We start from the raw sequence: 27,146 nt of genomic DNA, 5'->3' as shown, positions 1-27,146 counted from the left end.
AGCTCAAACACACACGTGTGTGACACACAGGCCTCTCTGTTAACCATATGTGATTCACTCTATGTGTGCCAAAAAACATAAACACTTCATAAAGATTCATGTATTTCATGTAGATTCGTTTTATAGTGCCTTTATGACCATTTTGTATCTTTTCAGTTTTATTTAACTCGACTTTCAGTGAAAAGATAAAAACTTTCAAAGATTAATGAAAGACTTGTGTTTGAAACGGCATGAGAGTGTGTAAATGATGACATAAGTCTAGTTTTTTGGTGAACTATGCCTTTAAGAGGGCACTTAGTCTCATCATCAAGCAATAACTGAACAAAACTGGTTCCGATCGGTCTGTCTCGCAGCTAAACAACTTCTTTGAGTAAGATTACACTGGTTAGTAACAGCCTGGATAGACGAGACAGCAATAGATGCAAGTAATTGTGCCTGTTGACCCCTTCTTGGTATTTGTGTCAGTGAATGTGTCCAGAGGGTAAATGCTGAGACTGAGGCAGGGCTTGTCCAAACATGTGAGGCCATTTTGCCTTAGCATGGAGAGGAAAGCTTCGCTGTTGTCATAACCAGAAAAAACAGTGACCCATGTCTTCTGCAGCACAAAGTGCCACAGTGTCTGCTGATTATTTAGTAAAGCCGACGTATACTAATTGGATATTTATTCACCATAGCAACAATCTCTCATTTGAAAAGCAGCATGTTGGTGTGAAATACCTGTTCCGTTAGTGTCCACCATGAGGCCTTGGTTGACGTGCCTCTGGATGAGAAGTAGGGTCTGCTCAAAAATCTCACCAGCTCTGGCCTGCTCCACTGTGTAAGGGTCCCGGGGGTAACGAAACAGAGCCAGAAGCTCTGCAGGGGTACGAGGAGATCTGATGATGGTGGAGAACACATTAACTTCCACATTCACAAAAGCCATTCAGAATCACTCTGGAAGAGAATACAAATTAGTAGACCTGCATTACGTCTAACAGATCGATCTTGTAGTGCAATCTCATTACTTCTTATTCATTAATTCAAAACAAGACACCCCAGGCAAAGACGGTAAAATGAAATGAATAGATGTAATCATGTTATAGATTTTTCTTTTAATGCAAAAAATCATTAGAATATTAAATATTAAATATCTAAAGTCTAAAAGTACTAATTTTGGTGCAACATGCTGCTGAAATCTTTGACAAAAAAAAAAAATATACATACAGTATATATATACATATATATATACACACATATATACACATATGTTTTGTTTCTGCTTCTAAAACAACACATTATGAAAGGCCAGATAGCCCAAATAATCAAAATTGATGTTTCTGGTTGTACTGGCTTGCTTAAAAAAACTCATAACAAAAGAAAAAACAAAGCACTGAATGTTCTGCAGGAACACATGCTAAAATAGTGACAGATTATTAGAGTTAAATGGAAACTATGTCCTAGTAAAATGCACATCTGGAATCAAAACACTTGACATGGCGATATATGCGACCTTCTTTCAAGCATTTAATAATTTTTACAGATCTAATCGTCACAAGAAATTACTCTTTGAGAGTACAACGTATTTCATACTAAAACAAAAAACTGAGTATTTGAGCACTACTAATTTAATTTACAAAAATGTTACATTCTAACAAGTGTATAACTTTAAACGCTGACTACAAATAACAGCCAAACTACCCGGCTTCAATTATTTATGTCAGAATAACTGCAAACTAATTTAGTGTAATAGCGTTTACAAGGACTATTCGAGAGAATCATATAACACAATGAATAAGTGTTTTGCCAGAACCAACAATAAGCATTTGCCCCAAGGTTGTTGGTCTCGATTCAAACAAAAGCAAAAGAACATCAAAGCCTTCAGCATTAATATCATTTTTATCATTCGGAGAGTTGGCTGCACTTCACATATTATCTCTTGCGAACTAAGAAAGTGCCAAGTTATAACAATATATCTGTGGTCATTTGTGCCAAAAACTTTGACAGGTTTTTTTTTTTTTTACCCATGACCGGTTGTTTTGGACTGCATGAACTCAAAAAGAATGCTTTAATGTCTTGGCAAGCTTAGTCAAAATGTCACCTTACTTTGCAATTCAAAATGTAAAAGTCATGTGAGGAAAAATTACACCAGTCTCTCTTTAGTATGATAACGTCTCACCATTAGACTTGACTCAAAAGCATTTGTCCTTGAAGCAATCGTCTCCCGTACGCTAGAGTTAACATGTGCTGGCACTGGCCTCGACAGACAAAATAACCCCCTAACATCAGACTCAGAGCGCAGAGTCCCCTTGCAGTGATAAATTAAGAATCCTACCGCAGCGACCAGCCTTTGTCCAAGGCATAAATGGTCCCAGTAAATTCCTGATGGGTTACGGCACTGTGACTCACAGCAGAAGGAATTGTTTTCTTGGCATGTTTTGCCTGCAGCACCAAGCGCTTACCCGTCAAAGAGCTGCCTCCTGGTGGAGTCTATTGCGCTGTTGATGCTCCGAATGGCCTCTTCGAGGGACGTCGAGACAAACGGATCACCCTCCCGGCTCACCTGCGGGACTGGAGATAAATCGTACAAACACCAGTGCTTGTGAATTAGAGTTTAGAGGGTTATTTTAATCTGCACAAGTGATGAAAGACTGAACAGAAGCTCCATTCATTAACCGGAACTACAATTAGCAGACAGCTTCATATGCAAAAAAAGTCTCAAAATAGCAGATTTAGATATGTGGAGCTGGGGAAGGTGAAGGGTCCAATCATGCAGCGTCAGCTAGCAGTGAACAATTTTCACTTGGCTACAGATCCATGATGCTGTGCGACCCTCAGAATGGTGTGTGTCAGTACACGTGTGTAGCAGGACATTGATAACAACACGTTTTCTTCACTTCACCAGGTACTCATGTAACAGGAATTATATTACATTTTGTAACAGAAGTGTGTATAAGAGTAATTGGAACAGGGGGTGAAGATGGGTAGGTTTGTAAAGTGAGAGGAGCTGGATCTGGAGTTGGTAACTCCTGAGAAAACTGTCCACGTAATATAAAGTGTAACATTCCACGATTTATATGCAAAGCCTAAGGATTTAGGATTCATCCTAAATATGTGTTTACGGCCTTCAATTCTTACCTTGCACTGTTAGCACCATACTAGACGAGGAATATCCAATGGAGTTGCGGGCTACACACTCATACCGTCCCCCATCAGCAAGCCCCACGTCATGCACTTCCAGATAGCCATCTGGATTGATATGAAACTTCCCACTCTCTGTAATCTGGACTCCATCCTGCAGATCAGGACCAGAGATCGTTTAAACGAGTCTGGTCGCTAAACCAGAACAGTCCCATCGGGACCAAAGCGGCGGAAATGGATGGATGGCCAGTGGTTAGGGAATGTGGCAGCCAATGGATCTAACCTTGCTCCATGTGATGATAGGTGTGGGCTCACCCTGCGCGCTGCACGGAATCTGGACATCTGATCCAGACTCCACAGTCATATCCCTTGGAGCGCTTGAGAAAACAGGCGTTACTGGTGATGTAAAACCATATGTTAATGATTACAGCACAGAGAAACGCAGCTGCATCTATCACGAGTCATGCACATAATGTACAACATGAAAAGAACATGGACGGGTCATGCATGGTGCTAAAATCTTGCCGAATGTCAGTGTTCTGTGATTATAAAGTCTAAGCGAGAGGTTGAGTGTGAGAGAGACATATGTGGTTTGTTTAAAGAGCTTTATCCAAATATTTTAACCCCCCAAAGCTACGGGTTGGGTCACAGACCCTCTGAGGCCCTTAAAGGGATAGTTCAGCTGGCCGTCAATTTACTCACCTTCAAAATATAGGTGGCTTTTTTAAAAAGTTTTTAAAAACTGGTGCATAATTGATCCATGTTACTGCTAAGAATCTGCTCAGCTATTAGTCATTTCACTGAGTGCAATATATACAGAAAAGGAACCCTATTGTCCATTTAAACTAAGTTTGATAGGAAAAGAACAATATTTAAAATGTTATTTTGCATCTCTATGAAGAAACACAACAACAACTAACTAGAAATATATATAGTACCATCCTGAAAAAGCTATTCTGTTGTGTACCTCACAGGATGAAATGTTCAAATGTTTGCATACCCTTGAATCTTAATACTTTGTCGTTATCTGGATGATTAGTGTCTGTTTTTACGTTTTGTGACAGTTGTTCACGAGCCCCCCTTTTTTTGTTTTTAGCATCTTCTGCATATTTGATCCCTTTCCAACAGTGACTGTATAATTTTAGGATCCATCTTTTCACAACGAGCCTATTCAAGACAGCACTAAATGGATAGTAGCATGCAGTTTTTAAAATTTTTACTTTGCTAATATTATTAACATTTTTCATCAAGAGGTATGCAAATCATGAGCAGAACTGTAAATGTATCTCAATTTAAGAATGGAAAACAAGACGCTTTCTGCAGTGCTCGTTGCGATTTCCTTCTGTGTTACTTTGGGTTATCTAGTCCTTCCATGAATTCCTTAACTCACTCCTTCTGCAGCTGTTTTAACTAGCAGAATTTCTCACAGCTCTCTGTCTCTTAAACCTCTCCGTTTCTTCAGATACTTCCTGTAAGCCTGTTCTAAATAAAAGTGACCATGAGCCAAACCTGTGCCTTGGTTTTAAAGTAAATACAGGCGGTTGTTATGCAGTGTGTTAACAACCATTACTACATGGAAACATCTTGCCATGTGGGAATTTCAAAGCGGCATGCTTTCCTGGCTATTCCACAAGTCTGTAATAAAGCTTAAGAGGTGGTTTTTAAAGGCACTTACATGCAGGGGCCTGGTCTTATGTCTGTCATTGAGACTTTACGGGTGTATTGTTGTTCTAATTGAAGGCTTTGCTGGTGGGTAAATGACAAATTAGTTTATGAAGCCAACCCTCCTTCCCTTCTAGTCTAGTCTTGTTCACAAGGACCGTTGAATGAAGAATTGACTTACAGTTTATAGTTTTAGGGCTTTGTTTTGTGCTATACTGAAGTAACACGGAGTAAAATAAATGCTTTGTCTCAGACACGCCAAGACGAGGGAGAGATTAAATAAAGTTGGATGAGTCGATGTGTTATGTCATATTTCGTGCATTAACATATAGCACATGCGATGTGTGCATGTAAGAAATTAAGCTTTTTCAGGGTTACTACTGTTAACTAAAACCATAAGTGTCGTTATTTGAAATTAAATCTAAATGAACAATAACTAAATAAAAAAATTAATAAATAAAAATAAATAAATATATATATATATATATATATATATATATATATATATATATATATATATATATATATATATATATATAAATAAATAAATAAAATATAAAAATAAAATTAAAAAAAAAAATATAATTATAATAACTGAATATTAGTTTTGTACTAATGTCAGAGCAGAAAATTCGACCTTCTGATAAAAAAAAAGAAGCAAGTTTTAGTTATTATAGTCATTTTGATGTGTTTTTGTTCATCATTATTAATAAATATGGTTACTCTTTATTTTAAGATCACAGTGTAATTACACTAATATTACTGAGTGATATTAATTAACTACATGTACTTACTATATGATTAAGATTAGGGTTCTGTTTAGGGTTACTGGCATGTAATTATGCACAGGTTACTGTTATTATTTATATTACATTATATATAACTCTTATTATAGTAAGTACATGTAACGTGCAACTAGGACACCTTAGAATAAAGTGTTACCATTTAAAAATATATTTTGTTTGTATGAATTATAGTCTACGTGATTTTAGTACTTCACCTGAAACAAAAATTCTAAATGTTCCTTTGAGAACTAGCTGGAATAATAAAGTATTTTGTATTTTATGATAGTTCAGAAATGCAATCAAATCTCTTGTTGTCAGAAGTGATTGATATGGTGAGCAGGATCTCACCGGTCTGCAGGATGTTGAGATGAACCGCTGCTCTGACGGTGCCAACGGGACTGACCGCCTGGCACTCGTACTGGCCCTGGTCATGAAGAGCCACGCGGCTGACGCGCAAGCTGCCCGAGGAGAGGACTACATGCCGTCGGTCATTAGGCAAGGGGCTGCCTGCGGTAGGAGAAGAGGGTTCATAAGAGTTAATAATCACAGACGGACGGCAATCCGTTCATCTAAAAATGTGTCCTTGTGGCCTTTTGAGGAATGTTCGGAGGAAATTCAATTCTGTCTAAAGCACGCTGTCAACATCGGACACATCTCTCAGTTAGTGCAGGCAAACAAAACTCATGCTTGTACACAAGCAAAAATACTTCCAATCTTAAAAGCATATAGAAAACACCTTGCAGATAATATGAAAGAGATGATATGAATTACATTTCAGTAGCTTTTCATCTTTCACGTTTTAGACTTTCTTGACTATGTTCCTTAATGCACTTTATAAAACTGTATTAAACATTTTGGTCACACTTTACATTAGAGGGTCTTAACTAAATACTTAATACTAAACCCAATGAACTTATTGTGTTCATATTGTATTTCAAAACAGGTTAGGAAAAGGTTTGGTGTTGTGTATTGGTTTAAGGGTGGAATAAGGTGTAAGGGTCTAATTATAAATGTAATTGTATTGTATTGTACGATTTATTACAGATGCAACCACATATATGTATTTTAAAAATATAAGTACAATGTAAAAAATGATTAGCTTATATGTAAATACATAGGTAGTTACGTAGGACCACATTTTTACTATAAAGCATATTTTAAATACATTTAAATACATGACTCAAAAGCCAGACATTATTATATATTTTATATACTATTATCGTTTTAACAAGTACTTCTTCTTAGTATTCCAAAGTGTACTTTTTTCAATCTAAGGAACACATTTCTGTGGAAGCTGACAGCAAGCCACCGAACTTAAACTTAGTTTAACGAACAAACGCCGATGGACCGCCCTACGCTGCTTGAATGCCACGATACCATTTGTAAAATTAACAAATGCCAGTTGGTCAGTTTTTTGCAAAATAAAAATGCTGACCAGACTTGACTTAGGCGGACTGCTGAATAGTGTGGGCTCCGCTCTAGCAAGTCAAACAGACAAGGCGGCGTTATGTCATCTCACCGCCGCGAGTCCATGCTATGACAGGCTGAGGGTAGCCGCTGGCCTCGCAGGGAAAGTCCACCGTGTGACCCTCCAGCACAGACTGGTCCTGAGGGGTCACTGTGAACTGAGGACGAGCTGAGGAGGAAGAAGAGAACTGAGGATCAGCACAACCCAAGACTGGCAGGACGAAAGACAGAAGTCAAACGGGTACAAGCTTCGGGCCGACTCCAAAAATATAGAATTATTAGACATTAGCCAAAGCATTGGGGCTTTTTACAACCTTATTTCATCATCAAAACTAAATTAGCTTTAATATAAAAACTGAATTTTTACTTATCTTAATTTTTTTGTCTACTATTACTATAGACAAATTTGTCATTTTAAAATATGCATCGTATTTTTTATTAACACACACACACACACACACACACACACACACACACACACACACGCACAAGAAGGATTAATTCAACCCTTAAATAATGTATTCTATCTATCTGAACATCAACTCCTTTTTACTATTTCTATTACAAATACTATTCTTTGTATTAGATGTCTCCTTTGCTTTCAGACAAATGTCAGGAAACCACGGTTTTGGCTTAGACCCATTTTCTCCTCTTTTTTTAATACTAAACACAACACTGTTCATCCTTATCTTTCTAAAGGACTAGATGTTTACATTGAACAGTATTTAAAAAAACGATTTCCTATTTGATTTACATTTGTTTTCAATCAGAGCTTTTGTGCAGCTTCATATATAATATCCACTTTTTTTAGTAGATCCAGAACAACAATAGCATGAAACTTTATATATTACGTGTATACATATTTCATTTTGATGCACAGTAACAATATCTCATAGCTGCATTGAACTGATATGCATGGCTCTATATACAAATAAACATGACTCGACTTGGGTTAACTGATTCCTGGATTATTTTTTACTTCCATCCTTCACACAGCTCAAATGTTACATTTACATTTAGTCATTTTGCAGACGCTTTTATCCAAAGCGACTTACAATTGAGAGTACAACAGCGATTCATTTTTTTGAGAGACAAACAGACAGAGTAAGTGCTTATAACACCCGGTCACAGGCAGTGTTCAAATTAGTACATGCCAGAAGGGAAGGAATAAACAAGAGGGAGGAGAAGAGAGACAGAGACAGTGAGAGTATTTTTATGATGAGTTCAGGTATTGCTGAAAGATGTGAGTTTTCAGCTGTTTCTTAAAGATTGACAGAGATCCAGCATTCCGGATATGTACGGGAAGATCGTTCCACCAGCCAGGAACAGAGAACCAGAAAGTTCTGGAGAGTGATTTCGAGCCTCTTTGAGATGGTACCACGAGGCGTCGCTCGCTAGCAGATCTCAGACTTCTAGAGGGTGTGTAGATTTGTAATAGTGAGTGGAAGTAGACCGGTGCCGAGTCTGTGGTTGTTCTATATGCAAGCATCAGTGCCTTGAACTTGATGCGAGCTGCAATCGGTAGCCAATGTAAGGAGATAAAGAGAGGTGTAACATGGGTGCTCTTGGGCTCATTGAATACCAGCCGTGCTGCTGCATTCTGAATCATTTGTAGAGGTTTTATTGTGTTTGATGGAAGTCCAGCCAGAAGAGCCAGAAGAAGGGCCTGGACAAAATGTTCTTTCATTAACTTCACAACTAACACCCAAAAATAACAATTAAAACAACACACTATTGACATCCACAGTAGAAAAAAAATACTATGGAAGTCAACGGTGACCCAAAACGGCCTGGTTACAAACTTTCTTCAAAATATCTCAATAGCTTTGAGTTTTCATTTTTGGGTCAACTGTTCCTTCAACATCGCATGATGGTGAATGATACCTTTTACTTGAAAATTAAACCTAAACACATTCGTAATTATTAACAGACGTAAGAAACGTCCTCTTCACTCACCCTGTACTATGATATACGCAGTGGCGTGGATGGTGTCCACATTGTTACTGGCGAAGCAGGTGTACTGTCCCCCATCGGCCTGATTGACGTTCTGGATGTAGAGACCTCCTGAGGGAGTGATGTTGATGCGAGGGTCCACCGGGAGGGCTGTGTGGTCTCCTTTGGTCCAGGTCACGCGGGGCTGTGGCTGTCCCGCCGCACTGCACTCCAGGGTCACGCTCTCCCCGACCAGAACCTCTGTATTCTGCGGCTGGATCACAAAACTAGGTCGAGCTGCAGAGAGAAAAACCTCCAGTTAGCCGCCTCAAAACAGGCTTCTGCGTGCACAAAAAAAAAAAATGTTGCTAAAATAAAGTTACGATGCATAAATACTACCACTGTAAAATGTAAATGTATGCAACTCTTCCTTTTAAAACGTATTATTGGTTTTTGTTTTTTTGTAATCATTGATGAAATTGAATGAAATTGAATTATTAGCAATTCTTTGTTAAATTTACTAGCACTTTTCTTTAAATAACAATTGTTTCAAAATATAGTTAAGTTTGTTACTCGTCATGTCATTGCAGTTATTGAAGTAATTTCTGTATGTAATTTGTTTCAAACCTAATCCTACATTTTAAGATGTTTTAAGATGTCACACTCACAAGGCGATCTGAAGTATCGCAGGGTGACCTCTGAGGTCTTCACCTCTCCAGCCACGTTTTTGGCCATGCACTGATACACGCCCTGGTCTGTCTCCCGCGTGTCCTGGATCATCAGGGTCCCATCTTCCAGAAGGTTGAGACGTGTGTCATCTCTCATGTTCAGAGCATTGCTGATCAAAAAAAAAAAAAAAATGTTTATGCACATTACCCTTCACATATCGAGGAGCCCTGTTTAATCATGGTATTAAGATGTGTTTCTGTCAGTTTGATCACAAATAGACTGTTAAATACAGGAGTAAACGGTCACACAAAGTCACATGACAGTTTTGATGTGTATGCAGGAATTTATTCAGCCAATGTGTTTCCATCTCCTATTTTTCGCTAAAAAACTTGCAAGCGAATATAATTTTTTTTTCAAATACCCCCCCCACCATTGTTTTTGATGCAATACTTCAAAATGTGCATAAAAACAAGACAATGTAAACATAGCTAGTGACGGCAAAGATTATCAGTGCAAGAATTTATAATATCTGAAATACACAAAACCTAGTGAATCTACACAGGTGGTGCTGGGGAGGTGGAGGGTTTCATAGTAACTGCAAGCTCATTGGCTGCAAAATTAACCTATCAGATTGTTTGATTGCATATAAAGGATCTATCTGGATCTATATCTATATTGCATATAAAGGATCTATAAGAAACTATATATATATATATATATATATATATATATATATATATATATATATATATATATATATATATATATATATGTGTATAGTGTATCTGTGTATTTTTCTGATTTACTACACACATTTACATCCTATCAATTAACAGTTTTCATGATACTGCACAAATTTAAGTAATATTTCTGTGGTGTTTTTCATAATTTTCAGACAGCCTTACTATGGAAGGAGCTCTCTAGACATACCCTATCATTTCTTCTTTTGTGTTCCACGAAAAACAGGTTGCATCCGCTTTGAGTAGCACGAAGGAGAATAAAATAAAACTATTCCTTTAAACGTATGCATCGAGGAAGGGAGCTTACTTGTTTCTGAGCCAGATGATCTGAGGTTTGGGGTTACCCTCTGCCCTGCATGTAAAGTACACAGTGTTCCCAGAGGTTACGTCAACATCCTGTGGCTCAGATGTGATCCGGGGAACTTCTGCTCCACAGTAGAGACACAATCAGATGAAACCAAATACAAGTGTGCCGCAAAAGACGAGGTGCGAGGAGAAGTGAAACAAGTTTAATTTGGTCTGTAAAAGCTATTAGAATTACAGCGCTGAAGGTTTATTTGTAATGGTAGTGTTCCTGCTGGAAATAACGTTTGACATCTCCCTCTTGCCTCACTTCCTCTGAACTGCTTTGGCTGCCAGCGTTGGTTGACGGCCAGGCACGAGGTGATTGTGTGTAAGGTCACAACGGCCGTGTGCCAAACCCCAAACATTACCCACCAACACCAATGTGCACATGGTGAAATGTATTCCCGAGCAGTCCGACAGAACTGTTTATACTGGCAAAAGCGAACGTCTGGTTGCATACGGAGTCAAAGTACTTGCACAAAAATGACATATTTTTGTGTGCCAAACGGCAAAATGAGTGAGCATTTTTGCACTTCTGTTTCATCACCCTTTGGTCTGCAATGACGTTTGGTTGTCAGAGACGTTGTCATCATAGCAAACAGACAAATTAGTCTATTCAATGGTCACTTTTGTAGTCTTGTTGCATTTATAATTGTGCTCTCGCTAAAGACTGGAAGAGCTGTCAGAAGCTAAATGGCACTGGAATAATGTTGAAGTCATGTGACCATGGTCAAGATGATCTTTTTTGAGCTACATTAACTTTTCACTTCTGCTAGTTGCTTTTAGGCTTCGAAATGCAATAGTAGCTCGCGCTGATAAATAACCCGGCTGGCTTCTCGTTTCCCAATCACGCCATTATCCAACCGGAGCAAGTGAAGCCTCCTATAAATTCACACAAGCCTTTATAAAGGAACCAGGCTAATGTAAACTTATGGTTTCAGACTGGCCTACAAAAACGCGTTATCGCTGCGGCATTCTATAAATAAGAATTATTTACACGAACTTGCTTGTTCTGGACCAACATGATTTTCTCTTTTTCAATGGAATAGAACAAGAAATCCTTTGCTGATTGTTCCAAAATGCTCTTCTGCAAACAACGAAAGCCTGTCAAGCTCTAGAAACGGACTACAAAGTAGTCCATGCAACTTTATTCTACAGCTGGGCAAGCCGGTGAATCATTTACAACACTGAACCTGATATCGCATAGCTTGCCAGTGATCTACGGCTCTGTGCATTGACTGCAGCTCCATTTGAAAACAGGTGATGGAGATTTACCGCTAATCAAAGAACCAGCGTTACTGAACAGATGTGCGTGAATATATGGTGTGATATGCTTTATTCCTTTATTAAATCTTCTTAAGTTAAATGAAATTAAAGGCAGTGTATGCAATCCAATTCAGAATAAGCATCAAATCTTTCATTTTCATGCTGTGGTTAACTTGTGTATTGCATCAGGCAGTGCCAGTCCCAGAGAAACTGCAGCTGTCTGGAGGGCTGGTGCTGTGTTTTGACAGGTGCCTCATACGTCTATGTGCTGTGATTAAAGTATAGAGGGGGAGGAAAAGCCACATGTTGTTAAACCCATTCTTCTACAGAGACAATAGGGGCGTTTGTGAGAAGCTGATTACTGTAACAAGCCTGAACAAGTCCATTGAGCACAACCGCTGTGGCTTGTGGCTAACTCTAGTGAAACCTCTACTGCTGCTCGTGGGTCACCCAGTGGACCACATTGGAGTAAAAGTCGCAGGCGTAAACAATTATTATACCCAGTGCTGGTATAACTGTTTTATTTCTTTTAACATAACAATAGCAACTAGAAAATAGTACGTTTGATTATTACCAAAAAATCAATTCAATTCAATAAATGAGCGAGTTTCACCGAAGAAATACTGTTTTATTATCTGATGGTTCTATGCATTACGTGTTGGCACTGAAATAGCTTCAGTGTAGTCCGTTATGTTTTGTTAGTAGTTAGCTAACTACTTTTTCTGTGGGTGGTTTAATAGTAGTTTGAGCACTTGATATTATAAAGGCTTCTGTTTCTAAGCACTGTAAAAGTCTTGTTTAACTGCAAGTCACCTTTCCTATACGATATAAAAACCAAGAGCTAATGGTTTAGCAGCGAATCGTGCTTTTTAACTGTAAAAAAATAGGCTTTTGCAAGTAAAATCGATAAATTGTTGTATTGTTTATGGTAAAAAAAGTCTAAAAATCCATTTTTAAAAGTCCCTGCATGAAACATAGCATGAGATTATATTTTACTTAAATAGTTTTGCTTTTTTTAGTATTTTGTTATCCGTTAGTGTGCTTTGTGTTATATTACCTGTTCCTCAGTTGATGCTTCTTGCATGTATTATTTGATTAAAGTTTATTGGCAAGAACGCAAAGATTTTAACAATTTTCAAAAATCACGTTTCTTTTTCATTGCGCAAATAATCTCAATCAAACCGCAGTTTAGTTATTTTGAGTAGGTTAAGAAATAATTAAAGAACTAACACGATAAAACACTTTTATCAACATAACATAACGAAAAACACTTTTATCAGTTATCTGTTTTTGCAAATAAACTCTTCATATGGTTATAAAATAGAAAGTCGTAGCTTTTTTACCATGAATTTTAACGGGACTTTTTTGTTGTTTTTCAGTGAACACCGAACTGGTATTTAGCTTATTATCCAAGCTGCTTTTTTTATATTTTTCCCAGCTGACGATTCTGATGTCAGAAAGCCCAGTAGTGTTGACCCGTATTTGTTTCACAGATGGTTAAAATGGAAAAAAGGCACGTTTGACCCTTCACTCCTTCCAATGTTTCACGAGGAGGTGGTATAGCATGCAAACAATGACACATCTGGGAAATCTCCCCTTAATCCGGCTCCCAAAACCAGATCAGCATCTGTTATTTATTATGATGACTAACATGTTCAAAGACACCGAGCGGTCCCATTGAGCGCAAGCATGTGGATGCGGCGAACCTTTCAGCTATTTAATGCCAGTCCATCGTGCAGTTTCTGACTTGAACTCGACGCGTGTATTGGTGTGTGTGTTTATGTGCGAATGGCCTCACCGCAGTTGAGCTCCTCTGCAGTGAGAGTTGCGACCGAGCGTCCCTGCAAGCGGCTTGGATAGTCACATGTAGCTGCGGCTTGAGCGTTGCCGGACTCTGCGTACTGCTTCAGCAGATCGGCCAACCACAGCAGTTCGCAGTCGCAGTGCAGCGAGTTGGAGTCCAGGCGCCTATAAAAGCGAAAAAGGACATTTTGTTGAACAACCGATTCGTAGTAGCTGGGAAAACAACGCTTTATGATCAAATCACTGCACGATTTGTAGCTATGTATTGGTGTAGTTGGGTCAAAATGGTAACTCTCGTCTCTCAGGAAACATATTCTTCATCTGACTGCAATTAAGAGTAATACTTACAGCCTCTTCATGGACTGCAGGTGGGAGAAGGTCCCTAACGCAAGATGAGTAATTCTGTTATTGTGCAGAAACCTGCAATAGATATCAGGGAGAAGTGTGTATTTACAAATCCAGTGCTCGTATTCGGGATCAGTATTTGATTTCTTCTATGGTATCTAATCCGTGTATGCAGTACAAACTGTGTGCAATATGCTTTGAAAATTTGCTCCGACTTAATGGAGAAAACTAAATAAAACCCGCACTTTTTTGGTTACAATAAATCAAATCAATGATAAGCTAAGTTGGTGTTGCTGAATGACTGCTGCTTTGCATCACAGGAATGAATTACACTATTAATACAGCAAACAGATTAAACTGTAATATTTCACAATTTTTACTGTATTTTTGGACTTGGTGAGCAGAAGAAAAATGCAAACTGTAAGCCTGTTATTACAAAATGTCGACTGGTAGTTTGCATGCTCTTTAGAATAGAGACGCAAAGATGAAGGTCCACGGGGACGTCCTTATTTTCTGCCAGGTCACACGGGGTCACTTTCCCAGGCATGACATTACTGTTCACAACCAGTCAAATAAACAATGGGAGGGATGGTTTCATTAATCAGAATCCAGATGCAGATTCTCTTTACATCAACGCTTCTTCACCAGCTCCTGGCTCTCTGGGAACTCTCAGTGAACAGCGAACTGGACTTAACTCACGTGTTAGTCCCTGTTTACGTACAAGTGACTTTTCCCGCCGCGGAAAGACATCAGAATGTGCGTGGGTGAATTCAGAGCCACAAATCTCCAAACATTTACAATTAGGGTCGACAGAAAGGAATGAGAATAAAAATGATTTAAGCAGCTTTTACAATTTGAGCTAAACAACACAATCCACTTAAAATTTAAAAACTAATCTATTTCTGCCACGATTACCTGAAACCGGGCGGTGGTTTTTTGTTAGTTCCCAGCATTCTTAGCACAGGGATGGATCATGAGAGAAAATGGTGACATTAAGTGCTGTTTTATTAGTTTTTATGTAACGAGAAAGACCTGAATGGAGTCTATATTTCATACTGAAGAGCGGGTATTACAAAAGTGCACTGACCATTACCTGGGGCCTCATTTTTTTAATTTTGCGCAGAAACCATCCTAAACTTCTCCAATATTCTCCGAGCAGACATATGCATGAAGTATACGTCTGCTCAGACCCTATAAATATGAGAGAGGGCATGCATTTAAGCATAAGCATACTCTATGATCAAATATGCACGTACGCACGCTTATGCATACTGCATATATTTTTTGCGCAATATATTTTTCTCCCCATTAATATGCAGAGAATTGAAATCGCTTTTCAGTGAGCGCTTGTGGTTCGCAAGAAGAACATTTTAAATGAGCAGCACAGCCTGTCAATCATATCTCTTTCGCATGCCAGGGTTTGCAGGGCCAAAACATCCTTTCGAAGACATTTCCGCTCTCAAAACAAACCAGAACACAGGCACACGTTCACCCACGTGTCGTCATGACTACGCACGCAACCCTGTAGGGATGTGAGCGATTGTGCATGAATAACTCACAGCCGCTCAAGCTTGGGTAGATGAGAGAAAGACTCCGGCTCCAATGACTCGATGTTGTTGAAGTGCAAGTATCTGTGAAAGAGAGTTACTTGCCATAAACATAGCATCTAGAGCTTTCCCCTCAGTTTTATTTGACATCGTTTTAAATGATATTACGTGACATTTTCTGTGAAAAACTAAAACTTGTTTTACTTCCTTAAACTTATGCATTTTCAAAGAGCATGATTATATATTTTGTGTGTGTGTGTGTGTGTGTGTGCATTACATTTTTATTTACTTAATTTATTTAATTACAATGCAACTCTGACAATAAATTTGTCATCAAAAAATATAATTAGTGACTTTATTACATGCAATATATAATATATAAGATTTCTTAAAGCCGTACAGTAGCTTAGTAACACTAACTGGGTGAACTATTCCTTCAACTATTATATTAAAGATATTAAACACCAGAGAAGGCAAAAGGTTACTTACAGCTGTTCTAGAGAGACGAGGCCCTTAAAAGCTTCTCTGTCTATGGCCTGGATTTCATTCTTGTACAAATAGCTGAAAGAATTATTCAGGAATATTAGTACACAGCGAGAGTCAAACATTGAGGGATCTCCTACTTTTAATAGAGAAAAAAGAATAAAACATGCACGACGCGTATAAAATAAAGACTACAATGGAATAACATGTTAAAAAAACTTGCATATTAACTGTATATTGATAACACCGATAGGGTGGCCTGTGGGAAAATGAACGTTTGTGGTTTTCCTGTCCAGGGACAGTGGGCTGTTGAGAAGCGGTCACATAAACCAAATGATCCTGTGACCTTCGAGGACGACGACACCATCCCACAGGAAGTATATGCTGCAGATGAGCACGCTCTTTCCATACAAATATTCAATGCTTGCATATAAAAGCACCACTAAAGCAATACGTTATGAGACGTTAACAATTGCAGTGGTGAAATGCCAAACCAGCCACAAAGCAAGTTATATTCACTTTGTCTGGAGGACTGAATTTTAAAGCACTCTTTCAGACAAACTCCACAGCTGGACATCATGACTGTGTGAACTATCACATGTGTCTGATGGTTGTACCGCTCAAGACCAGTTAATGAAGGAGATGAGACTCAGCCTGACACTTATAATACTCAGCATGTTTATCTGGAGTGACACAAGTTATAGTCTGTGGAGTCGGTGTTTGTCTTTTAGACCACCAGCACTAGACTAACAGTGGGCTCTAATAGAGATTATTTAGTCCAGTAGTCAATGAACTGTGAGTTATACAAATATTCTTGTATAATACATAAAAAGGGAATTAAGTGATGGATACACTAAGAGCTGAATAGTTTTTTTGGCTTATTTTGGCAGTAATAGAAATAAAATAAATACACAGATAATTTATGTAAATAATAATAATATTATTTGTATATATATATATATATATATATATATATATATATATATATATATATATATATATAAATAATTACTATATATATATACTATATATATATATATATACTATATATATATATATATATATATATATATATATATATATATATATATATATATATATAAATAATTACTATTATTATTTATTTTGTATAATAATAATAATAAAATAAATTATATAAAAATACACTATGTATGTATATATATATATATATATATATATATATATATATATATATATATATATTTTTTTTTTTTTTTTTTTTTTTTTTTTTGGGATGGATGCCCCAATACTGATGTATAAATTAATAATAATAATAAATGCCACAATGCAAAATCAATCATAGAGGTGATAAAAAAATGCTTCATTTTCCCAAAGCAGAAATATGACTAAATTTTGATTTGGGAGGTGAAATCGTGAGCAGGCGTGTTTTGACAGGTTGCTGAGATTGACCTACACATACTTCACTCTTACTGTATCCCCCGAGCAGCTGAGTTTAGGTGTTATCTAGGCAAACCAGGTGCGAAATATTTCAAACAACCCACTCTATTTAAATATAAACACAGGCTGCTCTCACCACAACTAAAGTTACCGATTCTCAAAATTGCTCCGTGACGAACAAAGACAGGAACTGTGCGGCGTCTGCCCAGAGAGCAATTACCCCTGACTCTGATCTCCGCGCTTTTGGGTCGGGGCCCGTCAGACAGATAATTTTACAGCGCAGACAATTAAGTTTCCCACATGTGCGAGAGTCTCTTTCCATGACATCAACTCGCTTCTGTGTCAAACAATGGCAGCAGTAACGACTGAATCCTTCATACTGAGCAGGGTGCAACATGTTGGCTCGCGCTTCTGAAATCAAGTTAAAAGGAACGTTTTTACATCCCCTGATATACCGTACAGTCTGAACTTTCTGTCAGTGGTTCTACAACAGCTATGCTTTCAAATGAAGCTGGGATAATTTCATCAATAAAGCATCAGCCTTATTTTTCCTCAATTGCCGTAAAGAGAAGCTCACAGATATTTTAGGTTCTCCAAATCCTCGAAGGCTCCTCTTGGGATTCTTCTGATGTGGTTGTTGTTTAAAAGCCTTAAAGAATGAGAAAAGAAATGCATTAGGCACCGTAATATGTGGTTATATGTGTAATACGTAACATAACGCTTAATATATGACAGAAACTTTTACGCTTACAGCGTGTTGAGGTTTTTTAATCTTCTGAAGGATCCTGGCTGTAAATCCTTGATTTTGTTGAATCTCAGGTCTCTGGAAAAAACAAAGCAAAAAAAAAAACATGTATTACCTTTGACATTATACATTATAAAAACAATTCAGGCAAACTTCACAATCAGTTTAGCACCCTAGCCTGGATTATGTGTGAATAAAGAGATGTCCAACCTAAGAATTATGGTGTATCACAAAGCACTAGCTTTCATTTTTCTGACATGCAGCTCTCAGTTTTAAAGTCGTTTCTTAGGCCATTGCTGAAAGATTTTAACATGTCCCTTTAATACAGCATCTAAACGAAACGAAAACGAAACCATAACCGTATTAAAATGTGATTTCACAACAAAAAACCAACGTTACGAGTGAGGCACAGAAAGTCGAGAGAAAAGATAGCGTGCGTTTATCATACGAGCTCAAACACTCACTAACAACTCCTGACTGCTTATATATTTTAGAGCTTATGTTCTTTCCTGTGCAAAATAAGCTTGTTGCATGAATTGGATCATAACGGAAACGCCATGCACGACAATGTAACAGAAATTTGTGTATTAATATTAGAGCATTTGACGCTGCCTCGCCGGTTGTCATGGCAACCGTCACAGCCCTAATGTGTTATAACTTTTTTTTATGCTTCATGAGAGGTTATAACACATAAAGCTTTTTGATAATGCCTTAATGATACCCTTACAATGTAATATAAATAAATATGGGCTTCACAGAAAGTGTCACCTAACTGAGATGCTACATAATGAAAAAAAATGGTAACGGTTAATTTAATTTTTAAACAGGTTTCATTAAATTTTACAATAGTCCTATGATTTTTAATGCACAAAACATTCATTTAATATATTCTAATATTTCTAGATTTTTTATAAAAAAAATTAAAATAAAATAAATGGGATTTAAAGTCACAATTAAAAACACTGAAGAAATATTATTTATTTTGACCGGTTGCATTGAATATCTTTACATGTCTGTGTGTATATGATATGCGTACATGATATGAGGATGGTTCTGAACAATTATTGCACGTAATAATTATTGCGAATGCATTGAGTGAAGTAGAAATTGTGCAGGAGGTACATGAAGGTACATTATTCAATACGCTCTCTCAGCTTGAGTCTAGACTCTTCTTTTTAGCCAACCTCCTAGCTAACCTTTCATAGACGTGCTCAGCTGCTATTATTTCTAAGATATAACAGAGCATATGAACCATAATCACAATTTTTCTCGGACTCTACCTCACAAGCTTCCGTCCTGATCAGATCCATCCCCACCAACAATTTCCCTGTAACTCATCTTTCCTGAAGAACCGTATCTGATGTTTGTCAGCGGATGAGGAATATCTTCTTGAGTAATCACAGGCTGGGCTCCAATCATACAATTACAGTTATGTCATTTAATAACACATTAACAAGTGACTATTTCTATACTTTTCTATGCCTTAATATACTTTGGCTAAGAAAACGATGACCCCCTGGTTTTCTGAAGCCCCTCACTCAGAAATCTGTGATGAACCCTGATTGGTTGCGATTGGCTGAACCACCTCTAGCGCACGTCTAAATGTCCCGCCCCTCAGCTGCATGTGCTCCGGTTGTATGGTAATCAATAAAATCGGCAATATTGCTTACAAATATGTGCCTGATGGAGACCCAGAGAAGATTAATGAAGAGGGTCGAGCAAAACCGGTGCAAACACGGCTCTTAAAGGCTGTTTGATAGGTTTGTAATATGATCTTTAGATTTGTCAATAGCTTTTATTATACGGTTTAATTCTGATTAAAGCTGCAATACAGCAGAATACATGCAGTTTTGTAACAGTAAGAAGTATCACGGCAACCGTGCGACCATCTACGTTTAACGCTTCTCGTAGCAAAGTGAAAAATATGACTGCTCACATAAAGTGCATTACTGGAGCTGATGATCTAAATCAGGATTACTGTACTTTACGATAACGGTAAGCATATCATTTTAAAAGAGAATATCTCTGCATTGAACTTTCAACTTATTTACACTCAAACAGCAACACTACACACTAACTAAAGTTCACAAAAATCACAATCAACCGCCCCTTTAAGAGCAGACGGTTTAAGCCACGTTGCCATTTTTCTTCCTCATCCTGCTTAATCTTCGGGAGGTTTTTCTCGCCGCCGCTTTGAAACAATTTAAATACAAATGAATCAAACAGAAACTGTGCTTCAACGGAAACCGGTTATGCTGTGTCTTTTAATGCTAAAAATCTGCTTGTGATATATCACCATTTACTCATCCCCATGTCGTTCCAAATCCCTTTACTTTCTTTCATGCTTCACGTGAAGAAAGAAAGTTGAGGTTTTTGGATTAACACGAAGGTGAAGGCTACGTACTTCAAAATGCGAGAACAAAAGATCTTCACAGCTCTGAAAGTTTTCAGGGTCCACCTTCTTGTTGTGTGATGGACGTTTATGACGCTCCACTATTTTCAGCATTTTCCAATTCCCTTGGGCAGAAACAGTTGTGTTTGTCCGTTTTCGAATCAATTTGGCCGATCTCCAGGGTCTGCTGATAGCGCTTTTAGCTTAGCATAGATCACTGAATCTGATTAGACCGCTAGCATCTTGCTCAGAAATGACCGTTGCTATTTTTCAAAGTGTACTAAGGCCGATGGAAAAGTTCGAAAATGAGCCGTTCCTTTAAGTATCCTTCTTACAGACTTTTCCTAAATTAAAGAGCATTAAATAGACCCAGTCGACGCCAAATCATTTGGAGTCAGCATTATGAGCGAATCGAATCATGTAAGAATGAATTCCGACTTCTAAAGCCCCCCAAAAAAGGAGGATAGTTACGTCATGCTGGAACGGCTACTTCAGTGTTTTACTACATTCACATATGCAGGTGTGTTAGCGGTCTCGCGAGGTCACAGTGTGCATAAATTCAAACGCTGGGAATTCCTGACTGACCACATAACCGATTAAACCTCTTGGATGAACATCAAACATCTTATTCACAGCAGCGATCCGCTATCTTTGACTTCATTTTCCCAGGCATTGTAGACCGACACGAAAACGTCCATGGAAATTCTACAAGTAAAAACATCTGGATTTCACATTAACAAAACAAAAATCCTTCTTCGGTAATTGAATATCACTTCCGGAAAACTCATCCGTGCCTCAAATGTAAGTTTCTTGCAGGAGAGAACATGCGGCCAAAGCTTAGATTAACTGGTCTTTTGAAATCTAATTAATAATAAACTGTGATTGTACATCGAGGGTTGAAAAACTGCTCAATCTAGGTCAATTTGGCAACCCAGCGCTGAGTTGTTTTGGCTACCAGCTGCACTGGGTTTAATGTTAGAGACGACATTGCCGCCGTTTTATTCAAAAATGACTATACGGCTTAGATATGATTAAACCGAACGGATTGGAAATTAAAACCCCGCACACAATCAGAAACACACTGCAATCAAAAGGCGAATATTTCTGGATCGTCCAGGTACGGACAACACATACATGTGCATGTGAGTTCAGAAAAGAACTGAAAGTGTTTAATACCCAATATCTTGCATTTCAAAGCACATTTGACCAGATACGTCCTTTTCTTTCCTTCCAAACACTTATTATAAATCTCCCTGGTTAAAGAACATCCACATGGTGTTAAATGACTCTTTCTCCGAAGAATAGCATTTGTTTTGTATTTCTTTGAATGGTTTTATTTTGTTCTTCTGTGCAAATCTGTGGTCAATCTCATTAATACGTGATTTTTCTTCGGAAGTCATTAACTCTTCTAATTCATTGAAACGTGTAATTAATTAGCGACAGACAAATAACCCAACCAAACTAATTTTATGATAGAACAACGTGTCCGACTAATCAATTTGTGGGTTGATTCTGGTCAGATGTCTGGCCCATATCACGCACAAGACTTTCCCTCCAATGTACACACCATAAATTGTTCCTGGATCACAGACGAACAGGAAGCATTCCTCATTCATTTTCACATAAGGAGCGTAAAAAGCAGTAAATTACAGACAGATAAAAGTCTTAGATGTTTTCTCGCTTTTGCCAAACGAACTAAGCGAGTGAAAGAGACGTTGGAGGAGCTTTCTCTGCCATCAGGACTCTAAGCCAAGACTTACGTTTCCCTGAGAGTCCTGCAACTGACGGCATGACCTCAAATATTCTCTTACTGCGCTTCTATCTGGGTCGTCTGTTCTTCTGAAACGCTAGAAGACAAACGACCTCGCATGACAGCCCCTCGGTTGAGGGACGCCCCCCTCACAGAGACGTGCTCAGACACGCTCAGATTCCAGCGGGCCCTCATCCCGCCTCAGGAAACACCCTGAGCTCATCTGCTGATCTAAACAACGTACTCCACACATTCACATCATGCCTTACTAAGATACGGCTCAGAGTGGTGGACCGGTCGCCCAAAAACCAACTACTTAGCAAACCCACGCTCAGGATGCCACAGAAGAACCTTTCGGTCTATAAATGGTTCCAAAAAGAACCTTTACCATCTGAAAAGCGGTTCACAAAAAGGTTCTTTGTTGAGAAAGAAGGTACTTCAGATTATAAGAAAGAGCGGGTTCTTTAAAGAACCTTTGACTGAATGCTTCTTTGTGGAACCAAAAATGGTTCTTCTATGGCATCTTTATTTTTAAGCGTGTACAGAAATTCTGTTCGTTTACTAGGTTTAAACGAAGACAAATAAGAAGTATCATCTCTACACCGCCTTTAAAGCACCTTAATCAACACATTTGAAGATGATTTTAATGCAAGAACTTGGCTCCTGTTGTTTTTAACGAATTCGTTAGAACTATTTTGTTTTAAATTAAAAAAAATCATAAATATTAAATACATTTTCCAGTGCAGATTACTGTCCGGTTCCTCCAACTCTGACATGTATATATTGCCATTATTATGCAATGAAAAAGAAAATAATTATTGCTGGTCTTCAATGATAAATGACAAGTTATTTTAACGTACAGTATTTGCACCAATGAATAATTTGGCCCAACATTTTGTGACTTAAAATCGATAAAATAGCTATAAAATATAATCATTACTAAAAAAAATAAAAGAGAATATAATAATCACTTGTCAGTGAACTACTGTGTATTAACTGCCGCTCCATTTGAAAACAGATGGAGATTTACTGCTAATCAAAGAACCGGCTTTACAGACTAGATAATATTAATATAATAGATAATAGAAATATATTGTGCATCTCTAGTATGTCTGTTAATTTCTTCATTTTCTATGTTAAACCAGCTATCTTTCATTCTGTTAGAAAAATGCCCTTGATAGAAAACATTTTTATATAATAATTTAATATTTATAAAAAAATTTGTGTAAAAACCATGCTCTTGTCTTACCAAATTCACTCCAGTAACCCTATACCCCTTTAAAGTAATATGTTTTTAAGTGTGTTGGTTAGATTTGGTGTCTTTAATGCCCGTCGGTGTCTATTACAGCCATCATCTGCACTACATCTACATCTCTTTTCTTACTATTTTTCACAGACAAAATCCATCATGTTATCAAAGTTGCCTGCGGGCTTATCAGAGAGTGAGCCGGAGAACACAGGGTTATGCATCAGACAAAACAAAGCAGGTCTGACATAAACTACCAATTATACTCCATGAACTAGGAGGACAAGCCTCAGACTTCCTCTCAGCGGGGAACATGTAAGATGCAATACTTTACATTGTCTAATAAAACAATGCAAAACACACACACCGAACAGCAATCGAGCCTTTGGTGATTATTACATAATGAGTAACATTTATTGTCAGAACAAAAAGCCACGACAGACTGTTCATAGATTGTTACTGCGTCTGAATGGCTTTGTGACTCATTGTCTCATGGGTCTGAGTTCTGCTATCTTGGCCACATGTTTGAGAGCTTAACTCATATAAAAGGGCTTGGACTGATTAACGGCGGCTTTTGGCAGCAGTGACTTTCACAACCGAAAGCACACAACACAAATGCGAGATGTGTTCAGAAAGAGGCCGAGATGGATGATATGGTTCGTAACCAACATAACCACAACAAAGCCTGCATTTAGCTCAGTTCCGCAGCCCTCAAACGAGCGCAGGCTTAAACGCCGATGCGAACCCTTCAGGGGTGAAAACGCAAGGACAAGGAACAGCTTAAAATGCGGGTCTCAGCTTTTTCTAGTTTGGGTTTTGTTTGAGAGACTTTCGAGCTTGGTGCCATAACATTTTGGCAGGTTTGATAGTTGAGCTTAAGTTAGCTATTGCTGATTTGAACTACGTTACTGTTTGTTCTTTACATGAAATACAGAAAATATTGCACGCCTGTCTGAAACCTTACGATATGTCAACCCTGCATGGACGAGCAGTTCTTATAATGGAGAAAAATAAGTATCTGACTCGTTTTGTATATTTGCACCGCCGAGGAGTGACACTATATGGCAGAACAGAAAAGTGACCTGATAGAAGGGGAATGCATGTCAACAGAAAACAGGATGTGGTCTTGGTCCTTGTAGGCTCGTGTCCAGCCTAACGATATCACAGAGGAAACTCAGCACTTCAGATATATGATAAACAGCGAGAGCGCCGCAATAACAGCCTGACACAGATTCAGAACCCACACAACACACCCTGCAGTGACTGGCGTATCAAACAGATACCAGGAACCATTTCTTGAAACTCTAAAAGGTGCACGCTAGAAGTTCGCACATGCGATTTCTGTTAAGCTTTTATGGCTCATATTTGGTGCAGATGCCAAAAAGTACAATTCTGATGCTTGTAATGTAAAGTAATGAATCTTTAGATGAGTATTATGGACTAACATAAATAAATTTAAGCGCTCTCTCTCTCTCTCTATATATATACTCATATAATCATGAGTCTTAGTTAAGCGATATTTAAATGCTTACTTTGATAATGCAGCACAAACATGAAGCACAATGCAATGCAATGCAACAATGATATACAAATGTTCCTCAAAAGCCCATTTTTGAGAAAAAATGATGTCTGGATAATCAAGTAAAGCTGAGCTGCTTCAGTCCGGTGTGCGTTCATCTGGAAATATAACTAACAACATAAAAGCTATTCTTATATTTACTTGCGCAACAGAAGATTATACAAAAGAGCTTCTACTTGCTCAAACAGTCCATCGATCGGATACAAGAAGGCATGAAGCAGATTGTGTTTGACAGAGCTTTAAACTTTCAACGTTTTGAACATTCAGCGCGGATTTAACCTGATATATGGACTTAAAGGCCACACGAACAGCTGGCCAGACAAAGCGAACATGTGTTTGTCATGTACAAAACATTCAGCGCAATAAAACAAATAATTTACGGTCAAACAAAAGCTTCGGTCGGGCTGCCAAGAAATGATCTAGGAAATCGCTGATTGACCGGCCAAATAAGAGCGAGGCTTAATTTATGTTCTTATTAAGCTTTGACACTCATGCTCGTAGAGATCCTACGCGGTCTACATCACGTCTCGCTTTCAGCTTTTTAGCTTTGAAATAGTGTAGCGAACGCACAGGAAGAGAGGGCCGGGAGAGCTCTTTTAATAACTATCTGGGTCCATATCTCCTCTGTGCAAATGAGCAAAGCTTTAGGGATTTTACGGGCTTTGCATTCCACAATGGCACTGAGAACGAACGGCTGACAAAACCTGACTGCAGCAAATTCCACACAATGCCGCTTCCCTCTTCCTTACTCGGACTCGACTGAGAAAACCAACCGGTGGAAGAGGAAGGACAAAGTGTTCAGATTCGAACCGTTCGTCTTCTTATTATTTACGCTTTCAAACATTTACAGCGGTTTCATTTTCAACCGTAGGTAGTCACAAATTAATTCGCCTTAAAAAACGTTAGATGTTTGAACGTTGTGTTTTCAGTTTTTCAAGTATCTATTAAAGCTGTAACGAAGTCAGTTTGCGCTTGTTTGCTATTAATACGATTTTAGGAAATTCTAACTAAATTTTAGATCCTGGTGACACTTCTAAGAAAGGTCCTCAACTACTAGCTCTTCTACTTTGACATTTCTACAGGAAAATGTGAATGAAATGTTTTTTATTAACGGTGCAGCTTATCTTTGGTTAATGTTCAGTTGATTCCTTGAGGATATAGCGCAATCTTTCAATACGATGTCAAAAGCACATTGCTGTAACATTCCTGAAATGTTTAACACTGGGTATCATGACCTTTCGAGACCTGCACAACTAAAACATTAATACCACGCAGATTTTAAGCAGAATCTGTACATTAATTTTCCGCAACTAATGTTTTAACGTTTTTCCTTTTTGTGACCACAAGCCACAGGAGTTTATGTTTTATTCGACGCCAGATACAGATGATTTGAGCAAGCAAAATACCAATATCCCAAAAAAATTGTTTTATGCATAATACGATACTTTAACTGCAACCAAGCCTGAAATACATCAGGACTCTCATTTTGAAATGGCCTTGTTTTACTACTTCCAGCTGCTCGGAGGGAAGAAAAAGAAGCGCTCTTACGTCCATCTACTGCATTGCAAAAAACAAAAATGCATTACAACCACGCATAATTCATAAAAAAAATGATAAGCACAAATGCATGGTATTCACTGACTCAAACCTACTTTGAAAGCTCAAGTCTGTACACACAACAGGACTAGTTGACTGACTTTACATGCTTTAAAACATCCACGTTTCATAGCGTTATTGGGTGCTTCAACCATATAATTGTGTATTTGCTACGTAACCGTGTTATTAACAAACTGATTGGTGAATCGGGTATTTGCTCCAGAACCAAACTGCCTGAAAGAACCAGTTGGCAGAAAA

At 38.0% G+C, this 27,146-nt stretch overlaps 1 protein-coding gene across 1 annotated transcript in view; it reads right to left on the bottom strand.

Annotated features, from left to right (window-relative positions):
* LOC122361531 (peroxidasin) overlaps positions 1 to 27,146 on the bottom strand; it is a 41,553-nt gene that overhangs the window by 9,756 nt on the left and 4,651 nt on the right. Inside the window, exons 2-16 of the mRNA XM_043262325.1 lie at positions 18,332 to 18,403; positions 18,158 to 18,229; positions 16,168 to 16,239; positions 15,691 to 15,762; positions 14,135 to 14,206; positions 13,782 to 13,951; positions 10,680 to 10,797; positions 9,632 to 9,801; positions 8,988 to 9,260; positions 7,084 to 7,200; positions 5,913 to 6,071; positions 3,401 to 3,513; positions 3,115 to 3,271; positions 2,439 to 2,547; positions 718 to 875 (exon numbers count right to left, since the gene is read on the bottom strand). Coding sequence (XP_043118260.1) covers positions 718 to 875; positions 2,439 to 2,547; positions 3,115 to 3,271; positions 3,401 to 3,513; positions 5,913 to 6,071; positions 7,084 to 7,200; positions 8,988 to 9,260; positions 9,632 to 9,801; positions 10,680 to 10,797; positions 13,782 to 13,951; positions 14,135 to 14,206; positions 15,691 to 15,762; positions 16,168 to 16,239; positions 18,158 to 18,229; positions 18,332 to 18,403 — 1,904 coding nt within the window. The remainder of the gene's footprint in view (positions 1 to 717; positions 876 to 2,438; positions 2,548 to 3,114; positions 3,272 to 3,400; positions 3,514 to 5,912; positions 6,072 to 7,083; positions 7,201 to 8,987; positions 9,261 to 9,631; positions 9,802 to 10,679; positions 10,798 to 13,781; positions 13,952 to 14,134; positions 14,207 to 15,690; positions 15,763 to 16,167; positions 16,240 to 18,157; positions 18,230 to 18,331; positions 18,404 to 27,146) is intronic.

Source organism: Puntigrus tetrazona, chromosome 17, assembly GCF_018831695.1.
Source record: "Puntigrus tetrazona isolate hp1 chromosome 17, ASM1883169v1, whole genome shotgun sequence".
NCBI classification, from domain to species: Eukaryota; Metazoa; Chordata; class Actinopteri; order Cypriniformes; family Cyprinidae; genus Puntigrus; species Puntigrus tetrazona.
Note: the sequence above shows the minus strand (reverse complement) of the source record. Positions and strands in the feature narration are given on the sequence as shown.